The sequence below is a fragment of the Filicampus tigris genome, chromosome 18 (assembly GCF_054856515.1).
Source record: "Filicampus tigris isolate MCC_2025a chromosome 18, RoL_Ftig_1.0, whole genome shotgun sequence".
Taxonomy (NCBI): domain Eukaryota; kingdom Metazoa; phylum Chordata; class Actinopteri; order Syngnathiformes; family Syngnathidae; genus Filicampus; species Filicampus tigris.
Genome location: NC_141234.1, coordinates 8,917,116 through 8,937,430, shown reverse-complemented (window position 1 = coordinate 8,937,430; position 20,315 = coordinate 8,917,116). Strand labels below are relative to the sequence as shown.

Sequence of the window (20,315 nt, the reverse complement as noted above, 5' to 3'; positions counted from 1 at the left end):
CCCCCTGAGATGGCTAAAAATGAGCGGATTAACACTTATTCCACAAACGCAATATTAATCAGAATGCCCAGTTTCAACAAGTGGGCTTGCATAGAACCTATTCTTGAAAAAAAAAATGTTTGCGTTGACTTCCGTTTTAATGATCAAATATTACTTTATACCCACAACACAGGAAGGAGTTTCCTCTCCTGGCTTCTATAAATATTTGTGGCGATGATAAAATCTCACAGCCCTTCGGAAATTATGATGGATGAATCGGAGCTCTGAGGAAATATCTCCCTTCCATTAATATGAGATTTCAAATGCGTCACAATTCAACTGTCAAATCCACTACGCTGCTATAAAAATCAACTATGTATTCCATGCACTAACCCAGGTTCCATCTTTGCAAGATGCTTCATAGCCTAACGTTAGCTATCGCTACATTACTTGAACTTCTGTTGTCTATTGAGCCAGCAGCTGCCTCCCCTCCAAATATGCAGCAAGGTCTGATTAAAGCTGGCAACGGTCATGATTTCTTCCTTCCTCATTATGTGCTGAGATGACTAAGTTCCTTAGAAGGGGCTAGCGGGAAGGAGTGAAAGTCACCAGAAGCCCTTTGTCTGAACTTTTTGTCTGCACAATTCCGTTTCTTTAAACATAATGAAGGGCCTCGTTAGGTGAGACAGACTGAGTTACTCAAATATGACGGAACCTTAAAAAAGTATATTTTTTCTCATGTAAAATATGTGCATTTACTTAGTCGTGTGCTTGGGCACATTTTGTGTAAAAAAAAAAAAAAAGAAAAGAAAAAAAAAAGATTAGATTGCTCTGTTGCACTGAGCAGACTGCCTCATGTCCTGTTCTATGGTTATCAGTACGTCATCAGACAAAAATGTGCTTGTCTTTGTATGTAATTTCTTGCAGGAAATAAAACCAAACCACTATACAACCAAATAGAAAAAAATACTTTATAAAATAATAGATATTTCTACAAAATTGTGCTTCGGACAGTTACAGTTAAAACATTTGTTACATTCATACAGTCTCAAAAATGCAGCAGAACATGTTGCAGTCAAAATCAAAAATACAGGAATGCTTACTGAGCAACAATACAAATGTGTGTACAGGAGTCAATCGGTCTACGCTTGCAAGAAAGTGATGCGATTTCGTCTCAAGCGTCGTATTTTGCCTCTGCTGCTCTTTTTCCCTCCTGAAACAAAATTTGGTGAAACGTAAGTATTATACTGTTAAAGTGGATTTCCCGAGTAGCAAGCCACTTTTGAACCCTGCATTCACAATAACCGAGCAACAGTAATAGAATTTCTTGAATTTCTACCAAAGCCTGCCCACACCTTTAACACACACGTCCATGCAGCTCTGCCTGGAGACGAAATTGTTGCTGCTCCCCCCGCAGCCCGAGTACGTGAACTCCTCGCACATCTTGGTGGCCTTGTTGTAGTAGTAACGCGGTATGGAGGCAGAACATTTGCCTTTGTCAAGAGGGTCCAGGCACAGCACAGGCACCGCTGCAGAATAATAATAATACACAATTATTGAGAGGAAAAATCCAAAATGTTCTCACTCGAGGCCTCTGAAATCACTCACTTTTTCGTGGGTTGCAGTACTCGTTGCAGGAGGTCAAGTCAAGGAAGCGGTTGTCATTGCCCTGGCAGCCGCCGTAGTAGAAAAGCTCACACTGCATGCTGGTCATGTTGAAGAAATAGCGGCTGAAGAGGGCTCGGCAGGGCCCCTCCTCCATGGGAAATCTGCACATCTGAGGGATCTCTGGTTGGAGGACAAACGAGAGGTTGGATCAATCTGATTCTGGTTTACACTCGTTAGGAACATCTGGCAGAGACGTATGCTGTAAAAAAAAACATCACTTGTGTTTTTGTGGGGGCTATAACAGTAATTTAATTTGAAGGGAGTTGTTTTCACTTAAATCTTTTCGTTGGGGGGGCCAATACAAGGGACAACAGTTGTGTAAATGCTTCGCTCTTTGTCGTGAAATGCGGGAAAGCCAATTTTAGCAGCAGCAAAATTTAAAATATTTTGTTGAATTGAGTGAAAATTTTATCGGTTTATTGCCTGGAAATGTTTCAATTCAAATAACTTCATTTTCAACAGAAATAAATCATCTGTAAGCCCTTTGTCTTTAGAGTCTGAGGGTCACAGTTTGAGTCCTGCGGCGAATAAAAAAAAGCCAACTAGATGTTGGAAAGATGCCACTACTGCCGATGTGCTCTTGAGCAAGCCCCCTCTATCCTGCTACCAACTTGACCTGCAGCCAGGCACCCCCCTTGACTCTGACTTTGCTTCTTGCTTGACCTTTGGTGCTATCCTACCAGTACAATTTAATAATGGTAGCAAATTAATCATAAGGTAACCAAAATATTAGAAACCTCTTTTTATGATTGTATTTCATTGATTTCTCATGTATTTATAATAATCGAAAATTCTACAAGGGGGAATTCAACTCACACCCTGCTGTGAATTTGGTGCATGAAGCGCTATATAAGTGCACACCATTTACCTCGTATCAAATTGTGCAAGTGTACCTAATAAAGTGGCCACTGTGCGTACAATCGAACAGCATGGTGAATTTGCAGAACTTACAAAACTTTAGCTCACATATATGAACTTACTTGGGATTCTAAAGCATGTTTTGTGGCACTCATGATAAGTCTTGAAGTTGTTGGCGTTGCCTTGGCACCCTCCGTAGTAGAACAGCTCGCACTTTTGAGTGATGGTGTTGTAGTAATAACGTCCCATTTCGGCTCTGCATGGACCCTCGTCTACTTGGAGGAGGCACACACCTGAAACAAGCGCACAAAAATACACACACACACGCTCTAGTTGAAATATTCACAACAATGCAGAAAAAGAGCACAGAGTTGCGCGTTCGCGTGTTACCTCGGGGACGCAGCGCCAACGCTTTGTAAAAAGAGGACAAAAAAGCAAACAAGGCCAATAAGCAAAACTCCATTGTTCTTCCAGTGTGTTTCGCTGCTGCGACTCTCCGAGACAACGCCTGTTTTATAGTGTTGTGTTTCCCTCAAGGGGGGGAAGCTCAGGGGCGGAGATGCAGTGACTCAGTGTGATCCCACAAGCAGCTGGTTGAGTGCCAGGAGAAATTCATAGATGACATCACGTGGATGTTGCAATCATGACGAAAAGCAATAAGTGACTAATTGCATATTCAAGCTATACAGTAGGAAATCAAAAGTTGATTTATCCTCCTGGGGGGGGGGGGGGGGGATCTCTAATGAAATGAGTGAAAAAATATGTACTTTATCAAATTGTGACGTAGAACGGTTTCGGCCTGATAATTAAAAAGTTAATAATAATGAACAACTCACACAACCACTTATCCCGAAAATATAATTTCCTGCTTTTTTCATTGTGACTGTTTCCTTACAAAACAAGTCATAAATGTAGACTCATGATCAGGATTTGTTTTCTCTGGCATGCTTGGTTTTGCGAGGAGAAAGTAAGCGCCGGTAGTCCTCGTTTCCGTTGTTCATAGATTACAAGAGTTGTGAAACGTGTAGGTTTGCGAGATAATGCCAAGAATCGCCTCTTTTGGCACATTAGTCCACCTTCTTTAGTGTTCATCGCCTTTCTTATTCTTTTGAAGTTGATGTCGGTTGGCAAAGCTTTGTGCATTATCAGCAACAAAAGTATTCAAATTTTAAAATGATCACTCCTGAAAAATCACTATATCCCATCACTGGTGAGATATATTTAGAACTTGTCTGATATTTGGGGTCCACGTGATGCCTGAGGGTACCATGTTGGGGACCATTTCGACCTCCTAGTTGTTCTTTTTCTTTTTTATCTGTGATGATAAATATGCAGTTATTCGTCTTCATTCATTTGCTCCCAGGGTGTTGCAAAAACTGCCTTGCTGCAGACAAGAATGCACCTTGGCAGAAGAAGGTTAAATACTGATAAGCCCTTTTATCAAAGTGATCCGATAGAAGGCACGCCACCTATGACTCATATCTAGCTTAGTCCAGAAATAAAGTTGGAAAAAGATTTTGCAGCCTTTACATATCATTCAAAGAAGACTCCCAAAATAAATGTGAATGATGAAATTTACCCTCCTGCCAAAAACATCCTTAAGATCCAGGCATGTTCCCACAGCGGTCTTGTTTCAATCAGATTAGAAGATTAGGATCATTCATGCAGATTAGTTTATAAACCAGATTTAACGGAGGAGAGGGATTCTTCTGCAGGACTGTCCCAGTGAACGACTGCTGCCTGCAAGCAATCGTGAGTAGCGTTTCAAAGATTATTCCTAGATGCTCTTCAGTGATTTATCTTGAAACTTTTTCATGTGTTTTTTCCCCTGTTAGACAATGCCGGTCATAAATGTAGAGGACCTGACAGACAAGGACAAGGCTCTGATGGAAGTTAACCAACTTAAAATCGAGGTGAAACTTCAAAGGTGGTTGGTACGTTTCTCTATTTTTAATGCACTAAATGAATAATTCCGTGCTTGCTCGGTGTGATGTGGCCAGGCTTTCAGTATTTAAGGCCATAACGGCAATTGAGAGAGACAGACAGGAGGAGTGGTTTAAGTAGAATAAATTGTTGGATCATATGGAATGATATCTGCTACGTGTTCCCTTTAGACGTCGAAATGCTGTGAGGAGATCAAGGACTACATTCAGGCCGGAGTGGATGAGGACACTCTTGTCAAAGGCATTTCAGAGGAGAAGAACCCCTTTAAGGAGAAAGGTGGCTGTGTCCTTTGTTAGACTGAACATGAAGTGTTCTTCATATCTCTGATTAGCCGCCAAGGACATTTTTCCTGCCCTCTCAAGAAGGATTTGCAGACTGAGAAGACTAGAAAGGCATAACGAACAAAAGATACAACTTCTTTGTAAATCACATTCCTCAGCTTCTAGCCAGAACTATACAGGCTGTCTTTTCCATTTCACTGAAATTATTATTTATTTTTTTTGTTATATAAGTTATATTTAATGCTTCCCTCTCATCTGTAAACAGAATAAATAATCTAATGTGATGCCCAAACAAAGTCACCTCATTAAATGTGCTTGTTTATAATTCAAACTGACTCCATTAATCGTTTCTGAAAGTTCTATCTTAGCAGTATGGACTAATGTAGAGAGATATCAGGGCTAGAGAAGCCAAACATTCCAAAATATACTAATAATAATAACATTAAAATTAATTATAAAAAGAATAGAATCAGTGGGGTGTAAAGCACAGTTGATGCATGGGGCGGCCACATGGATATGACGCCCCTTTTAAAAATATTATCAATTATGTGGATTGGATGGAAGATTGTGCCATACATTATTGTATGCCCCTTCTAATGGTTTCATTTGATGCCCCTTCGGAGACGATCATCACTTGGGTTGAGTGGTTTGGCAGCTGGGAGATTTTTATGGTTGATATGTGTCTGATGTATTGCCTGGCAGATATTTTGCTACCGTTTTTCTTTTTTCATGAAATTGCGGGGTGGGGGATTTCAGGGGTGGTGGGGGGTAGGGTACGCCTACGTCAGTCCTCCCCTTTGCACCGCACGCTACTGAATAGAACATAACTTTATCTGTCACCGGAACAATGAAAATCAGTTAGGTATCTCACAATTTGCATGGCTGTTGCACCACTCACACTCATTATTATTATTATTATTATTATTATTATTATTATTATTATTATTATTATTATTATTATTATTATTATTATTATTGTTATTATTATTAATTGTATTTTAATTGTAATAATTATATTTTTAAAGTGTAGTAAATTTCTTTTTTATTCATCTAAAAATGTATTTTCTTTTTATTCGGTGTTCGACTCAGCGCCGTGATATGCTTCTGCGCATGCGCAACAGAACCAAAACAACAATGGCGCTCCGCTGTGGCTATGTGCGTTCAAATGCGCTTGTTAGTATCCGTCCTTACTACAAATGTGCTTCGTTTGGCGTCCGCTCGTTTGCTGACCACGCGTCGTCCCAAAGGGTTGCAAGCAGCGCCCCGGAGACCTCGATCGACCACGTACTCTACACACGAGATCACTTTGCCTTAAAGGAATCCCTCAAAAAGGTACGACCATTCGCAGGCTTTTTAGCGTCATGAAAACAAAAGTTAATGTTGTCTTGTTTGTGACACTTTGCGTCTATTTGGGTCACGACGATGGAGTGTCCGGTGTTACTGTAAATCAGCTGCATCGCATTAAAAGTGGGTGAGAGGTCAATATGTAGTCACTATAAATACGCACTCGCCGGACACATTTTTAGGTACACTTGTATTGTTTGCAATCTATATAAGTTCTCTAGCCAACATTATGTCTTAAGTAAAGTGGTGATGCTCTGTTTTGAGGTATTGATTTAATAATATACAGTAGGGGGAATTGACACCTAGCTAAATTAGATTTTTTTTTCCCAAGAAATTGAGTCATTGCATCGCTGGAAGACCCACCATGGTTCATGCTTGGAAATTACTTTATTCACCCTAAGCCCAGTTCATTGGCCCCTCTTTGGAAAACAGAATCAAAACTCAAAGTTTCCATCTGCATTCTTTACTGTCTGGATGGTGTTCTTTGGCTCAGACTCCGTTTTTTTGTCCTCTAAATAAGGCTGGTGGAGTTGGTGGCAAATAACTAATTTGACCACAATACTTTCTCCCAAGCGTTTTCTGAGTCATTAAGATGTCCATTTACAAACATAAGGCATGCGTGTACATGTTCCTTCTTAATAATGCTTACTCGTGCAAGTTTTCTGTCCATTATGGTGCAGTGTGTTACCAACTGTTTTCTTGGTGACTTCATCCCAATTGCCTTCAGACCACTAACAAGTTCCACTTTTTTGAGGCTTCCCTCTTACCTTTCTCATCATCATCCTCATTGCACCACGCAGCATCTTGCATGGATCTCCAAACAGGTGGCAACTGATGGTCATTTTCGGTCTTCCACTTTCAAATAATAACATTCAGCAGAGGGGGAAATTATCATGTCATGTCCCCCCACCGTATGCATTATTGTTGTAGTGGTGTAAAACTACATTGCATCATATGAAGAGTTGCAACAAAATGGGTGAATTAATATCACTATTAATGCAGATTGTTTCATATACATTAGCGCTTGTGTTGGGCATAATTAGTTCATAAAGGTCAAGCCAGTGATTGCATGTGCAGAAATTGCATGGGAAATCAACTCCGCCTTCCTATTTCAGTAATGATCAATCCCCACCCGACTGGTTGCAGCAACACTAAATATTGCATCACTCCACCTAACAGGCATCGCTTAATGTGCCTTAAAAAATATCTGCCTGGATCCTAATACATGTTTTTCAATGTTCTCTCATGGCTCCAGCTTCACCAGTACACAAAATCATTACACTCTGACCGTGATTTTGACTTTATACTGGATAGGGGTTTTAAATTTAGCAGTCAGGTTGTGTGTGCCCTCCTATTTCTATTGTCTGCTGATAGTCTCACTCCCCAGATGCTAACCTAAATCAATGAGGTTTACAGTACGCCATCTTAAATGTATGGCGAAGCAATAGTATGTTGTTTGCTTGTGTTTCCTCTCAAAGAGACGGTTGTGTTGAGTGCGTGGGACTCTGGGTTTTGTGAAGCTGCCCATCAGATATTGTGGAGCGATACGCACAACATTTCACAACTTTTTTTGTTTTGTAAGACTGGGAAGGTGTGGAAAAATTTGTTGAATTCTGCTATAAGAGGTCATGTTGCGTATATGAGGGTTCTGTTTGTTTTATTTGTGGGTGATAAAAAAAATGTCCACCCATTACTGACATTCATACCATTAGTTATTTGGACTATGATAAAGCAAAGAAAAACAAGTCAAAGTAGCAAAGATGTTCTTTTTTTCTTCTTTTTAACCTATTTAACTTGGCAAGATCCTCAACAGTCATTGTAATTCTGCTATATGCGACTAAAGAGTAAAATTACAGCTTCTTATGACTCTCATTGTAATATTATGACTTTTTATTGTAACATTACAACTTTACTTTGGTGAAATGTGGACGTTATTCCCTTAATTCTTCACAAGTGATTATGAAATTGTGACATCCATCATCCATCCTGTCACGTCCTGCAACTGCTTGTCCTCACTAGTGTCGTGGGTGAGCTGGAGCCATTCCCACCTGACTTTTGTGCCGCTTTACGAACTGTGTCCTAACACTTGCCACAGTACAACTTTCCTGTCGTACTGTGCTAAGAGCATGTGGTGATATTTTACCAAAAATGAGAGGTAGCATGGTCACTTTCTAAATAATAAAAATCTATCCCCAAATACGATAAAAGCACAAGTGATAAAAAAAAAAAAAAACGATGAAACTTTATATCAAGTCAGTCCACAACAAAGGATGGGGAAACACAGTATTATAAGAAAATATCAATATCAATGACATCATCGATTAATCGCCTTATAGATTGTAGTCATAGTTGAGCAGTCTACTGTATGTTTTTTCTTATAATTTTCTTCAATGTTGGTCTGGTTAAATATTTAGTGAAAGTTATGGTCGTAAAAAACAACAACAATGCCTTAGTAATCAGTCTGTCTATTTTTAAAAGCAGACAGATATTTGTAGATAAGACGGGCAAAAAATAACAACTGCAGTCTAATTTAGGGCAGACAGCAGAGATGTTGCTGTAAAGGGAGGGAAACGTACTGTGTGACTAAACATTCAAAGGATGCCGGGAGGTTGAAAATAAACTAGCGCTGGCAATATGGGGAGGATGAAAATGCGAAAGGGAAATACAGAACAATATGCTGTTAGGCCAGGAAAAGGAACTTGAGGCAGCATGGTTTAACATAAGAATCCTCTGTAGCATAACGGAAGTTTGTAAAAAATGGAACTGTATATAAATTGAGTCATAGGAAATCCTTCAGTGAGTATTCAAGGTCAGACTTGCACCGTGCCAACGTTTCCACTGCCCGTGCTGTTCGCACTTGGATGTTGACGGTGTGTGCAACAAAAACAAATTATAGGTGTAATATGAGAAATACTCCTGTTTTTGAATTGACTGTTGTGTGTGAACATCTGCTTCACCATTTCTTAGCGTCAATAAAGACAACACGTGCACCTCATTTATGCCAGCATCAAATGTTTTTTTCTTTTTTTACCTCCTTTGCAAATTTTCTGGATTTGCCGTGAAAGGACGTTGGTAAGTGAAGATGGTCTGAATGACTTTGATTCGACAAGGAGGACTGAGTGAATGTTGACTGCTCCGTTAGCTTCTTGTGGTAGCAGCTGGTTAGTGAATACGGTCACACTTCTGGGCCCTGCTTTATCTTTTTATATTGGTGAATACTTTAACCACATTCCTTACAGTTAGTTGCTCTAAATGATCATTTCCCACTAAGTATTGTGCTTTATTACTTCAATTTAAATGCATATCAATTCCAACCCATTTTGGCGTAGCCGTGTTTTGGAATGCTGCACTGTTAAGTTAGCATAACAATTTTCACAGAGAAGGTCACGGTTGTGTTTTATGTCTGGTTTACACCCCACATCGTGATCTTTCTGCAATACCTGATAATGCATCGCTCTTGACCCTGGATTAGCACACGGGTCTGCTGATGTGAAAGCGTCCTGGTATGTAACACAAATAGTCCACAATAACCTTTGTGAAAGCATGCAGCATCCCTCCCCAACGTGCTGTATGTTTTCCGTTCCAGTGCACGGTTGTCCCTCCCTTTCCCTCCTCAGGATCTGAACTTTGAACACGGACGACTTAACCTTGGAATAATGGCAGCCACTGCTTGTGTTTTAGTGTTTGCCCTCACGAGTGTAACAGCAGGTTCGTTGGGGCCCGAGCTTTTCAAGGTTATGCTTTCACTCGCTAGTGCAGACTTGTCTTAACGGCTTAATGTAAGAACAATAAAGGAGGAAGTAAAGTCCATAATCCTTCAGGAAGCGGAGCCGCCTCATTTGCATCGTGTTATTGGTTGAGGCTTATTTGATGATTCCCAACACCACTAAATATCGGTTCTATGTACGTTATTGCTGATTGCCACCAAAACATAACTCACATTTTGGTGGTTTTTTTTCAAAGAATCCAGTGGGAAACCATATTGTGGCATATCAAGAGCAAATTGTGAGGCATTTGAATAAATACAGGTTTTTGAATCGTCCTGTTTGTGGCACCTGAAAACGGTATGGATCTAATTTGATATCTAAAAGAAAAAGATAGAGAGACGACACGCAATATTTCATACTGACCTACTCCTGGTCAGTTTCAGCGGAGTGGCCTTTACTTTGGGTTCCGAGTGGCCACAAAAATAGTGCTGTAGGAAAGTCACAATAGGTTGGTCATTTCAAAGCACTTTTCCAGGTGCGGACCACTTCCCGTTTTCTCAGATGAGTCATGTTGCCAAAATTTACCCGCTCCAAAGATAATTTTAAAAACCAATTGTCCACCTGCTCTTCACTTTTTTCGGACTGTGGTTCATGACTCACAGAATCTGCTGCTCTGATAAAGACGAGATGAATCATGACACTTTGCCACTGAAGAGTGATTGCTCTCCAGGTTGAAGAATATTATGCAAAAAAGTGGAATCCATTGTTTCATCCTCCTTTTGTGAGTCAATTGTTTGACATAATTGTTATACAAGCAAACATGATGCTGTTAGGTTTGACCTTCTTCAGGTTGACCTGTGGATGAGAAAATGCATACTTCCACCCACTTCCTACTAGAGAACCTCAAAGCTTTAGGACGAGGGCTGACTATAAACTTTTGAATTGAAGATGTTGTCGTGGAACCATTGGGAATAAAAATATGACTGAATTTACTTGATCGAATTGGGAAGAAGGAAACTCTGACTTAGTGGTTAGCACGTCCAAAGCACGTAATGGGCGATTAGTTGATTTCCAGATCCAACCGTTACTGCGGAGTGGTAACGTTGACGCACCCACCCCAGCTAACTTGCGTCCAAAGTTAGCCAGGGGGTAGGATCGAGTTCCCTCGTAGGAATCAACAATTAGTCACTGACGACACAACTATCTTTTGACTTCGAAATTCTGCCAACCTCTTACCACAACAGATGCTTTCTGGTCTGCACTCCCGAGGATATGATCCTCATTTGAACTTCAAACATGCACTGTTTTTTTTTTTTTTTTTATTATTGTTGTTGTCGTTGCCAAAGCAAGAGGCACGCTCGCTCATTTTTTTTAAACACTTCAGTACTTTGTTAGAACATTTTAGGGGAGGCCCGTGTCTGTTCCAGCGTGACTCTGCCCCAGTGTTCAAGGCAATTTCCAAAATGGCATGGGGCCAGAACTTGAGAGCCTCAAACGTGTTTATTTAAATTTATGGAATTAGTGAGAATTGAACAAGCTCCCCCACAAGTCTTTCAGTAGTCTTCCTGTGTTTTGTTTCCCGTACGTGTAGCTGTCTGAATGCCTTACCAACGTTATCTCTCTGGTTCTTATTTTAGCGCTTGTTTTACACTTCAGCGTTCTGGTTTGGGAATTGGGCCAAATCACACATCTGCTTTTGGCACATCGTATGTGACCAGCCGAGCCTGTAAAAAGTATACACAAGGGGAAATACCCATGTGTGCTGTCACTGTATTCATCACCGCCGGCGTTATAGATTCACCGTGTAATGCATTTTCCCAGGCTGCTCTCTATTCATTGATATGTAATGCATTTTGTGGCTGTCCGCTAGAGATAGATTACATAGATTTTAGGGGGAGATGTGTGCACCGCACAGCAGGAAACCAATGTATGCATGTCATGCCATTGAATGTAATATTTCTCTTGTTGTGGAGATTCTTTCGGGTCGGGAGGAGAACTAAGAGAGCAATTGAGCCATTTGTTGTTAGATATCACACAACGCTGAATATTCACGCCTGTTTTCCCCATAGATCATCGACCAGGAGATCAACCCAAATGTGGATCAGTGGGAAGCGGAGGGAAAATTCCCAGCCCATAAAATCTTCAAGATCCTAGGAGATGCTGGTTTTCTTGGAGTCAGCAAGCCAGTTGGTGAGATGTGCATCCTAGTCTGTCTCTCCCATGATCAGGTCTAAAACTTCATCAAATTCTTTTTTCTTTTTTTTTTTTTTCACTTGACCCAACAAGCCGTAATTTCTAATATGGAAGACATTTGTTTGCTGTAAAGAGATCTGGAAAGGCGTTCAAGGTCCACCCTTGTGTTAGTAACCTTGTTTAGACATGTTTGTCGGCAAACTGCAAAGTATATTTGAACCCGTCGAACAGCTTTTCAAATGCACTTGGAGCTTGAATTTGTTTGTTGGCATAAAATGTCTCCATCACAAATGCGTGGTTCGCAATCGCACTGAAACATTTTCTCACACTTAATTCAGATGGAATGATTAAGAAAAAAAAAAAAAAAGATGTAGTAGTAATGAGTGAAAGTGATTACTCATTTGGGGCCCCAATCCCAGTGACGTATGTTGTCTGGATCACTTGTCATTTCTATGATTAATGTGCAGCATATCAAGGAACTGAAAATGAGCCAACATGAACAACACATCAATATTTTGATTAAAAAAAAAAACATGTTAGAAAATGATAACTCTGTATTTTATCAAAACTGGACCAAAAAGAATTTTAGTAGAGGTGAGCAGTTCGCTGGTGCTTCTATTTATTTATTTTATTTCTTTGTGACTATTCAAGCATTCTGATGAGAATCGCTTTGAAGCGTCCTGCAACAGCTGTTGGCTAACATCTAAACCAGATGTGCACCCAGATGCGTCACTGATGGAGTCGGGAGTTGCGAAGGGTTTCTTTTTGATTTTTTTTTTTTTTTTTTTTTTTTGCAATTTATTTTTTCTTTCCTCATGCTGAAAGTCAAGCGTTCACGCAACTGTTAATTCTGCAATAAAAATGTTTCATAGTTTTACGACGTGCAATCTGTGCATTTCGGGCACTTTCTCACCGTTTCTCAAACTCTCCCAAAGATCTGAACGAGTGACTCGTTTGTGTGCTCTTGTGAAAATGCAAAAGTGACCGAAATAAATGTCTGAATAAATACATCATTCAAACGAGTTAAGATTATATTTGGCATTTGAACTAATTAAAAGACATATTTTTTTTGCAGCCCTTCTATGGGGAATTACAATGTTTTGTTTTGCTGTAATCACATGAATGTGTTGCTTCAGAGCATCAACAGTAAACAATTAATGCACTTTAAGTCTGTGGAAGATTTCACCAGGCGTGTGTAGGTCAGGCGAGAGGGCGGGCGAGGGAATTAAAATGTGCTGAGTACACACACCCCGAGCATTAGTTGACAGGATTAGAGAGCAATGACCTGGGGGACGACTGTGCAACGACTCAATTCAATTAACAGGTAGCAAAGAGTCTTTGCGGTGATGCACCGCACAACAAACCCATTTATTTGATGTATTTGCCATGGGAGCACAGGTAGACAGGAATTCGATGAGTCTAGCTCTCAGGATGCAAACAATGTAAACATGGTGATGGGGCCAAGGGAAAGCAGTGTTCACAATAATACTGTAACGTGGTTCAGTTCTCTATACATTGACACTTGTCATGTAGTTGCAGTTGATAAAGTTAACTATATAATACAGCGTTTGAATTTAACTTTAGCTCAGACGCTTACAAAGCATCTCGTTTGTATGTTACCATATGTTATTTGTTATGTCTTGGTGGCATCTAATTACAACATCTTCATTTGTTATGTAATCCATAAAAATAGAGATCTGCGTATGTTCCGCAGTAGATGAAATATGTTGCTCTTCCCTCAGTGTTACTTTAAGAAACAACCACCGGCATGTTGACATGACCTACATTTCTCATAATCTAATTTAAACTACATCGAAAGTCTAGCTTGAGCAGACATGCCCTGTAGCTTCCCCCCCCCCAAAAAAAATCTCCTGTGGGTGCACTGATGTCTCAGTTTGGCATTGATGAATCTGAGTTTTCTCTGCTGGCAATCATTTTTGCACCAACGCATTTTTGTTGTTGTTGTTTTTTTTTTTCAGGCCTTGAGCATATGATCCAAAATAATAAACAATATACTTGGATTTGCGCAGTCTGTTTATGACTTTTGCAGCCATGATTTGCGTGCGCACGGAAAGTCCACGTTACCTGTCAAAACATGGGAACAGGAAGTTTTCCTAAGAGAGCCGCGTCAGGGGGAGACGACAGTGATGACCCCTGGCACCCTGCCTGGCTTCCTCTGTCCTGACAGGGAAGAACTCGTCTTTCACACCATGGCAACGTTAACCTGGTTGACAGATAGGAACTGGCAGCCAAAATTGTTTCCTATCCGTTTCGCTAAAGACGCTTGTATGATTCCTGCTTTAGTAATAGTCTGACGAATGCATTTCATCGTTTGGTTTTCCCCACGCATATTACTAACACTGTGATGTTGCGGTATTATACTGACTATCCCATCAATAATGAGACAAACATGATTGTATGATGTACATCTGAGGTGCAGGTATTATTTTTTGGGTCCACTTGGGGATTGCTGTCCTCACGTTACACTGTAGTATCTGTGACTTTGAGCGTGCGCGGGTGTTAAAAGGCGGGGCCTGGCCTGGTGAGTGACATGGGCGTCAGTGAATGAGATTGTACAATTGGTTGGCTGTCAACTGGCCAAGCCACTTGGTATGTGCTCAAATGTATTTGATACTTAATTTTTCAGTTATCATGACTTAAGTCAGCACAGTCGGTTTTAAATTTTTTATTTTTTTTCCCCCTCCCCTGAAGTTGCGTTCCCCTGCAGGGTCGCCACGAGGCAGGATACCTGCAGGTTCGCAACCTTTGCTCCAGTTCAGCCCGATGGTGCTGGATTGGGTTGAGTCAACTCGGATTCAACACCAAATTGGTTCCTTTACGTTGAGGCCGATTCCAACGTTTGGCATAATACATTTCCGATAAATCTGATAAATCGGCCGATTAAGAAAAAAAGATGACTAAACGTATTTTCTGGTCCTTTGGTCCTCACGCTTACAACAATAAAGAGATAGATTCCAGGCAGGCCTTAGCAAATACGATATGCTTGAGAGCCCCACTATCAAATTCCTTCACTTCATATCAGAACATATTTGTTTGACGGTGGAACGACAGCAATTGAAGGCCGAAGCTGAGGAACATCTGCTGCTCAGGAGAAGCACGAGCATATTGGATTGACTCTTGAGATTTGAAGCCTACTTGTTTGTTTTTCTTTTGCTTGTTTGTTCAACTAGACAGCCCGCTGTTCAGTTTTAAGCGGGATAAACCTCGGCGCTTCCTTCTGTCCACATGATCCACCGCAGGGTTTCCAGCGTGCACTATCGTGCTCCAGCTGCACCTGTTTCCTCTTAGTTTTGGCTAGCTCTCTTCCTACCCCCACACTTGAGTTTGCTTGGCCTACTATCGCTCACTCCAATGCCTGTCCCCAATTTTCCCTATTGTCCCATTAATCCCTTGGTCTATCGCTGACAGTGCTTTTCATTATTCCATAACCAGTCAGGCGGGTGGTACATATGCAAGGGTTGCAGAACTGTGTGGTAAATTTGCCCTTAATTGTTCATTGTCAGTCAGTGCTAATATCCATCATACACTGGACGGCTTAAGTTAAATTAGTTTAGTGCCAGGATGTATTTACCAGGGCCAGCATGAGATGATGATGTCCATTTTTGTGTAGGGTGGCATTGTTTTTATTCAGGATGTGGAAGTGTGTGTGGTAGTTTGATAGGAATGCACTCACCAGCCGTAACAATCGGTAAACCATCTGCACAGTGATATTTGATACACAAAACTAGGGCCCCTATTGAATAATTGGACGGCCGATTTTATTGGCTTATCTATTTTTAAATCGTCCATTTTTTTCACCTTAACACATTACAACATAAGACAAAGATAATGACATTCAAACCCCCGCCCCCCCAATAAAAGTTCCTTAGAAGTAATGTGGTTAAGAAAACAGACTCCAGTTCATGTGAGGTGCTTTAACGCGCTTTAACGATTTGTCTCCATGTTAGCTACCCTAAACTGCAGATAACTGACTCTTGCGCATCTCCCCAACAGTGATTTTTACTTGCCATTAGTCCAAATCAATGCTAAAAGATAATGTTTAATTGTGCGGTATTTTTTTTGCTAGATTATGGAGGCATGGGACTGGACTACAGCTACAGTATAGCAGTGTCCGAGGAGCTGGGTCACATCCGCTGTGGAGGCATCCCCATGGCCATCGGCGTTCAGACCGACATGGCTACGCCTGCGCTGGCCAGGTAACAATTCCTAAACCTCCTGCACCGCACGGCTTAAATCCTTTGTTCTCGCATCCGCCTACGGCTTTGGCATCATGCCTATAAGGAGATGCTTATTTAGCCTTGCAGCTAATCTGCCTCCAACGCTGGCCTCTTTTACTTCGAGGATAACAATACTCAGTATGACAGCTTTGTGGGGGTTTTTTTCCCCTCACAACACTAAGTAGTAGCCTCTACATACACATACAGATGTGTTTCAAGCAACAAGTAACACCTGTATCACAGCAACTGAACCAAACTTGGTGGCAATGAAAAATTCTTAAAGTCAATTTTTATTGAAGTCAACCCAAACATATTTTTTCAAGAACATGTTCTCAGCAGGCCCATTAGTTGAAACACGGCATTCTGATTAATTTTGCATTTGTGGAATATAAGTTAAGCAGCAAAATGCACTCGTTTTTAGCTATCTCTGGGGGCGGCCATTTTGTCTTCTGTCGACTGAAAATGACATCACAAGTGCTCACAACGACCATTCAGGGCTGATCTGTTTTCTGAATTTGAGCCGTGATTGGTCGTTGTGAGCAGTTGTGATGTCATTTTCAGTCGACAGAAGACAAAATGGCCGACCCCAGAGATGGCTAAAAACAACTGGATTAAGACTTATTCCACAAATGCAATATTTATCAGAATGCCCTGTTTCAACGAGTCGGCTTGCATGGAACATATTCTTGAAAAAAAAAATGTTTGCATTGACTTCCTCTAACAACCATACCCCAAAATGTAGCTGTGAAAGAGTTGTGACTGATACAGATTAATGGGCCTTATTCGCTAATACCATATTATGAAAACAAAAATCCTTCATATGTATAAGACCTTTTCTAAATTAAATAATAATTCAATTATAATTTTATTGAGGGTTTAAGAATTAATTTGATTTAAGAATTTAATTTAAGAGGCCCATGAAACAGTTCAAGAAACATACACATGTTGATCTTTTAAATATAAGGGGAGACTCTTGTACCAGTAAAAGTCGTTAGTCGTCCATATTTATGGAAGAGTGGGGATGGTGTTCACTGGGGGAGTTTGAGTCCAGGATGTTTTACTTTTGTCACTTCTTTCCCTTTGGTTTTGTTTGTCGTACTTTAATTAAATCGCCTTGGACTGGTCTATGATGTATTGTGTATGTCTTAGTGAAATTTCTCCCTCTTGTTGCCTGTTGCTGTTATTCTCTTGCAGTAAAGTGACTTCTGATGACATGAGACGAAGCTCATAGAGCTAGGCGAGTACCGTCTCATGAGTTTAATTAGGGGAACAATTCTTGCCCGAAACGAGGTTAAAATAACAAGAGTATTGAGGAAAAAAATGGATGCAGCTGTAATTGCCTTAAGCATGGCAGGATTGTCTTAAAACATTTTTTTGGGTGGGGGGTGGGGAGCGCTTGTCTGAAAGTCAGTGTTGTTGACTTTATAAACCAAAGTAGTAATATATCAATTGCTTGTGCAGGTTTGGTTCATCTGAGCTCAAGAAAGAGTTTCTGCTTCCGAGCGTCCTGGGGAAGAAAGTTGCCTGCCTCGGAGTTAGCGAAGTCGGAGCAGGTTCTGATGTATCGAGTAAGTTCCTGTCTTTGCCTCTTGAAGTCATAGAGACAATTGGACCACCTTCTAATGTCTTTTTTTTTTTACACTCTACCTGGCATTGATCCAGATATTAAGACTAAGGCGGTGAAAAAAGGAGATGAGTATGTGATCAATGGCGGTAAGATGTGGACCACCAGCGGCACCCAGGCGGACTGGATGTGTCTCCTCGCCAACACCAGTGACGGCCCCGCACACAGGAACAAATCCCTCATTTGTTTGCCCATGAACCTGCCAGGTAGGATCAGCGTATAACGCCGGCGCTATCAGAGCAAGTTGTCATCGTCGTGGGTCTGCTTATCGTCTTTTCTCGCCTCCCCCATTTTAGGAGTGCACATCGCTCGGAAGATCGACAAGATGGGCATGTGGTCGTCAGACACGGCCCAAGTGTTTTTCGAGGACGTCAGAGTTCCCTGCAAGAACCTGATTGGCCAGGAAGGCATGGGCTTCACCTATCAGATGCTCCAGTTCCAAGAAGAGAGGCTCTGGGCTGTGGCCAATAGTGAGAGAGCTTTCCTCCTCATTTGTCCTTTTGCGCTTCATGTCATCCATTTCCCACGTCCGTTACTGTCAGCGGCACATTTTTACGATGATTTCCTTTGCACTGCCGAGCAAATCAACAAGGAGGTTGAGTTCACTTGAGGTCATGCCATCAATCTCGCGTAAGGGGGGTTGGTTTGCGTTTAATTTTGACAAGGGTCAGATAATGTTTTCTGAAGAATTTGGCAGAAGTGAAACGGTACATGATGGAATTTTTTAATTTAGCCGTGTTTATTCAAGTGTTATGCATGTGGTGTGGGAGTGATTTAGAACTGCAACGTGTCATACTAAGAGGTGTTTGTGACATTTTGCAACTTCAGTTAGCTACAACTGAGCATTTTTTATACTTTATGCAGAATATTTGGGCATTGTTGGGAATTTTTAATGCCTAACTAATCATAAAGGAAAAAGCAGGACATTCTCGCCAATAGTAAGTGTTCAAATCCTCATGTCTTCCCTCTGAACACCTCCAGTCCTGACCACAATGGACGTCATCATTCAGGAGACCATCGACTACACTCGACAGAGGAAGATCTTCAATCAGCCGGTCCTCTACCACCAGGCGGTCCATTTTAGGCTGGCCGAGCTGCAGACGGAGGTGGAGCTGCTGCGTGCCCTCCTTTACCAGGCCACATGTAAGGTCTAATAATCTTCCAAATCCAAATCCAAATCTCAAATATTGAATAAAACACCTGTATTCCTTGCTTTGTGGCGGGCTCAGCATTGTATGTCAAAGGCAATGACGTCACCAAGATGGCGTCCATGGCCAAATTAAAGGGGGGCCGTCTGGCCAGGGAAGTGAGTGACAGCTGTCTCCAGTACTGGGGAGGAATGGGCTTCACCAGTGATGTGCTGGTCAGCAGATTCTATAGGTATTTATTAATATGTTCAATATTTTGTACAATTTATGCGCAATACATTTTAATTGAACAATTATGTCAAAGTTTCCCCCCCATATAGTTAAAAACATTGTTAATGTTGAACGTGTACATATTGGCTTACAATAATATGTAATACTTTTTAGGAATAAAACCTATGCCTTGATTTTGATGAACACTTAAAAAGAAAATCAACGCAAACAGATTTTTTTTCAAGAATATGTTTTATGCAAGCCCACTAGTTGAAACAAGGCATTGTGATAAATATTGCGTTTGTGGAATAAGTGTTAAGTGTTACTTGTTTTTAGCCATTTCTGGGGGCAGCCATTTTGTCTTCTGTCGACTGAAAATGACATCACAACTGCTCACAACGAGTGTCACAATGATCATGTGACATTTGGTTGTTCAAAGGGCGTGTGGCACTGTACATGGAAAAAAGAAAAACTGACACCCTTTTTACTAACTTTGCACTTTTCAGAGATTCCAGGTTAATGTCCATCGGTGGAGGGGCAGATGAGGTTATGCTTGGAATAATCTGCAAATACATGGACATTCTACCCAAGAAGTGATGTCATCAAGGATTTTCTCATCAATTTGCTAGATAACGGGAACTTGTAGAACAAATTTTGACGTGAAACCAGAAGTGTTTGATCATAAGAAGTCCGGGTCATTTTGGTTGGATGAGGTTAAAAGAAAATCCTGGCATTTAACGTGCCGTGTGAATAATTCAGTTAATGCTTTATTATGCTTTATTAAGGCATCCAATTTGAAATTTGTAAATATTGATTCATCACTCGACAATTTTTTTTTATGTCAGTGTGTTAAAAAAAATACAATGTCCGTTTTAATTGAAGGAAACATCTGATAAATGTTTATTGGTTAAAAAGATCATAAAATGTTTATTTACATTGACAATTTCACATTTTTTCTGCTTTCTTCCACAGATGTCACAAGTCTGTAGTATACTGTACCATTCATTTCTGTGAGTAGATAAAATGTCTCTCAGAGAGAATTGTATAACTTGTATTATGCATTATAAAACTAAGAACATACACAGAGCACCCATTTCTCCTTTTGTGAACTATGGCATTTC

The 20,315-nt window shown here is 40.7% G+C and overlaps 3 protein-coding genes across 3 annotated transcripts; 2 read left to right on the top strand and 1 right to left on the bottom strand.

The window, feature by feature from the left end:
• Positions 1-936: 936 nt before the first annotated feature.
• On the bottom strand, positions 937-3,050 carry tfpi2 (tissue factor pathway inhibitor 2). The gene is made up of 5 exons (XM_086013720.1): positions 2,896-3,050; positions 2,628-2,798; positions 1,588-1,767; positions 1,335-1,508; positions 937-1,192 (listed from the first exon to the last, which is right to left on the bottom strand). The coding sequence occupies exons 1-5, from the start codon at positions 2,966-2,968 to the stop codon at positions 1,122-1,124; spliced, it is 669 nt and encodes a 222-aa protein (XP_085869846.1). The 5' UTR covers positions 2,969-3,050; the 3' UTR covers positions 937-1,121.
• Positions 3,051-4,108: 1,058 nt separating this feature from the next.
• Positions 4,109-5,061, top strand: gngt1 (guanine nucleotide binding protein (G protein), gamma transducing activity polypeptide 1). The gene is made up of 3 exons (XM_086014624.1): positions 4,109-4,257; positions 4,341-4,439; positions 4,620-5,061. The coding sequence occupies exons 2-3, from the start codon at positions 4,344-4,346 to the stop codon at positions 4,743-4,745; spliced, it is 222 nt and encodes a 73-aa protein (XP_085870750.1). The 5' UTR covers positions 4,109-4,257; positions 4,341-4,343; the 3' UTR covers positions 4,746-5,061.
• A 764-nt stretch (positions 5,062-5,825) lies between these two features.
• On the top strand, positions 5,826-20,283 carry LOC147132341 (putative acyl-CoA dehydrogenase 6). Its single transcript, XM_086015124.1, has 9 exons — positions 5,826-6,062; positions 11,851-11,971; positions 16,062-16,191; positions 17,674-17,780; positions 17,875-18,042; positions 18,133-18,306; positions 18,818-18,979; positions 19,066-19,216; positions 19,701-20,283. The coding sequence occupies exons 1-9, from the start codon at positions 5,829-5,831 to the stop codon at positions 19,789-19,791; spliced, it is 1,338 nt and encodes a 445-aa protein (XP_085871250.1). The 5' UTR covers positions 5,826-5,828; the 3' UTR covers positions 19,792-20,283.
• The last annotated feature ends 32 nt before the right edge of the window (positions 20,284-20,315 follow it).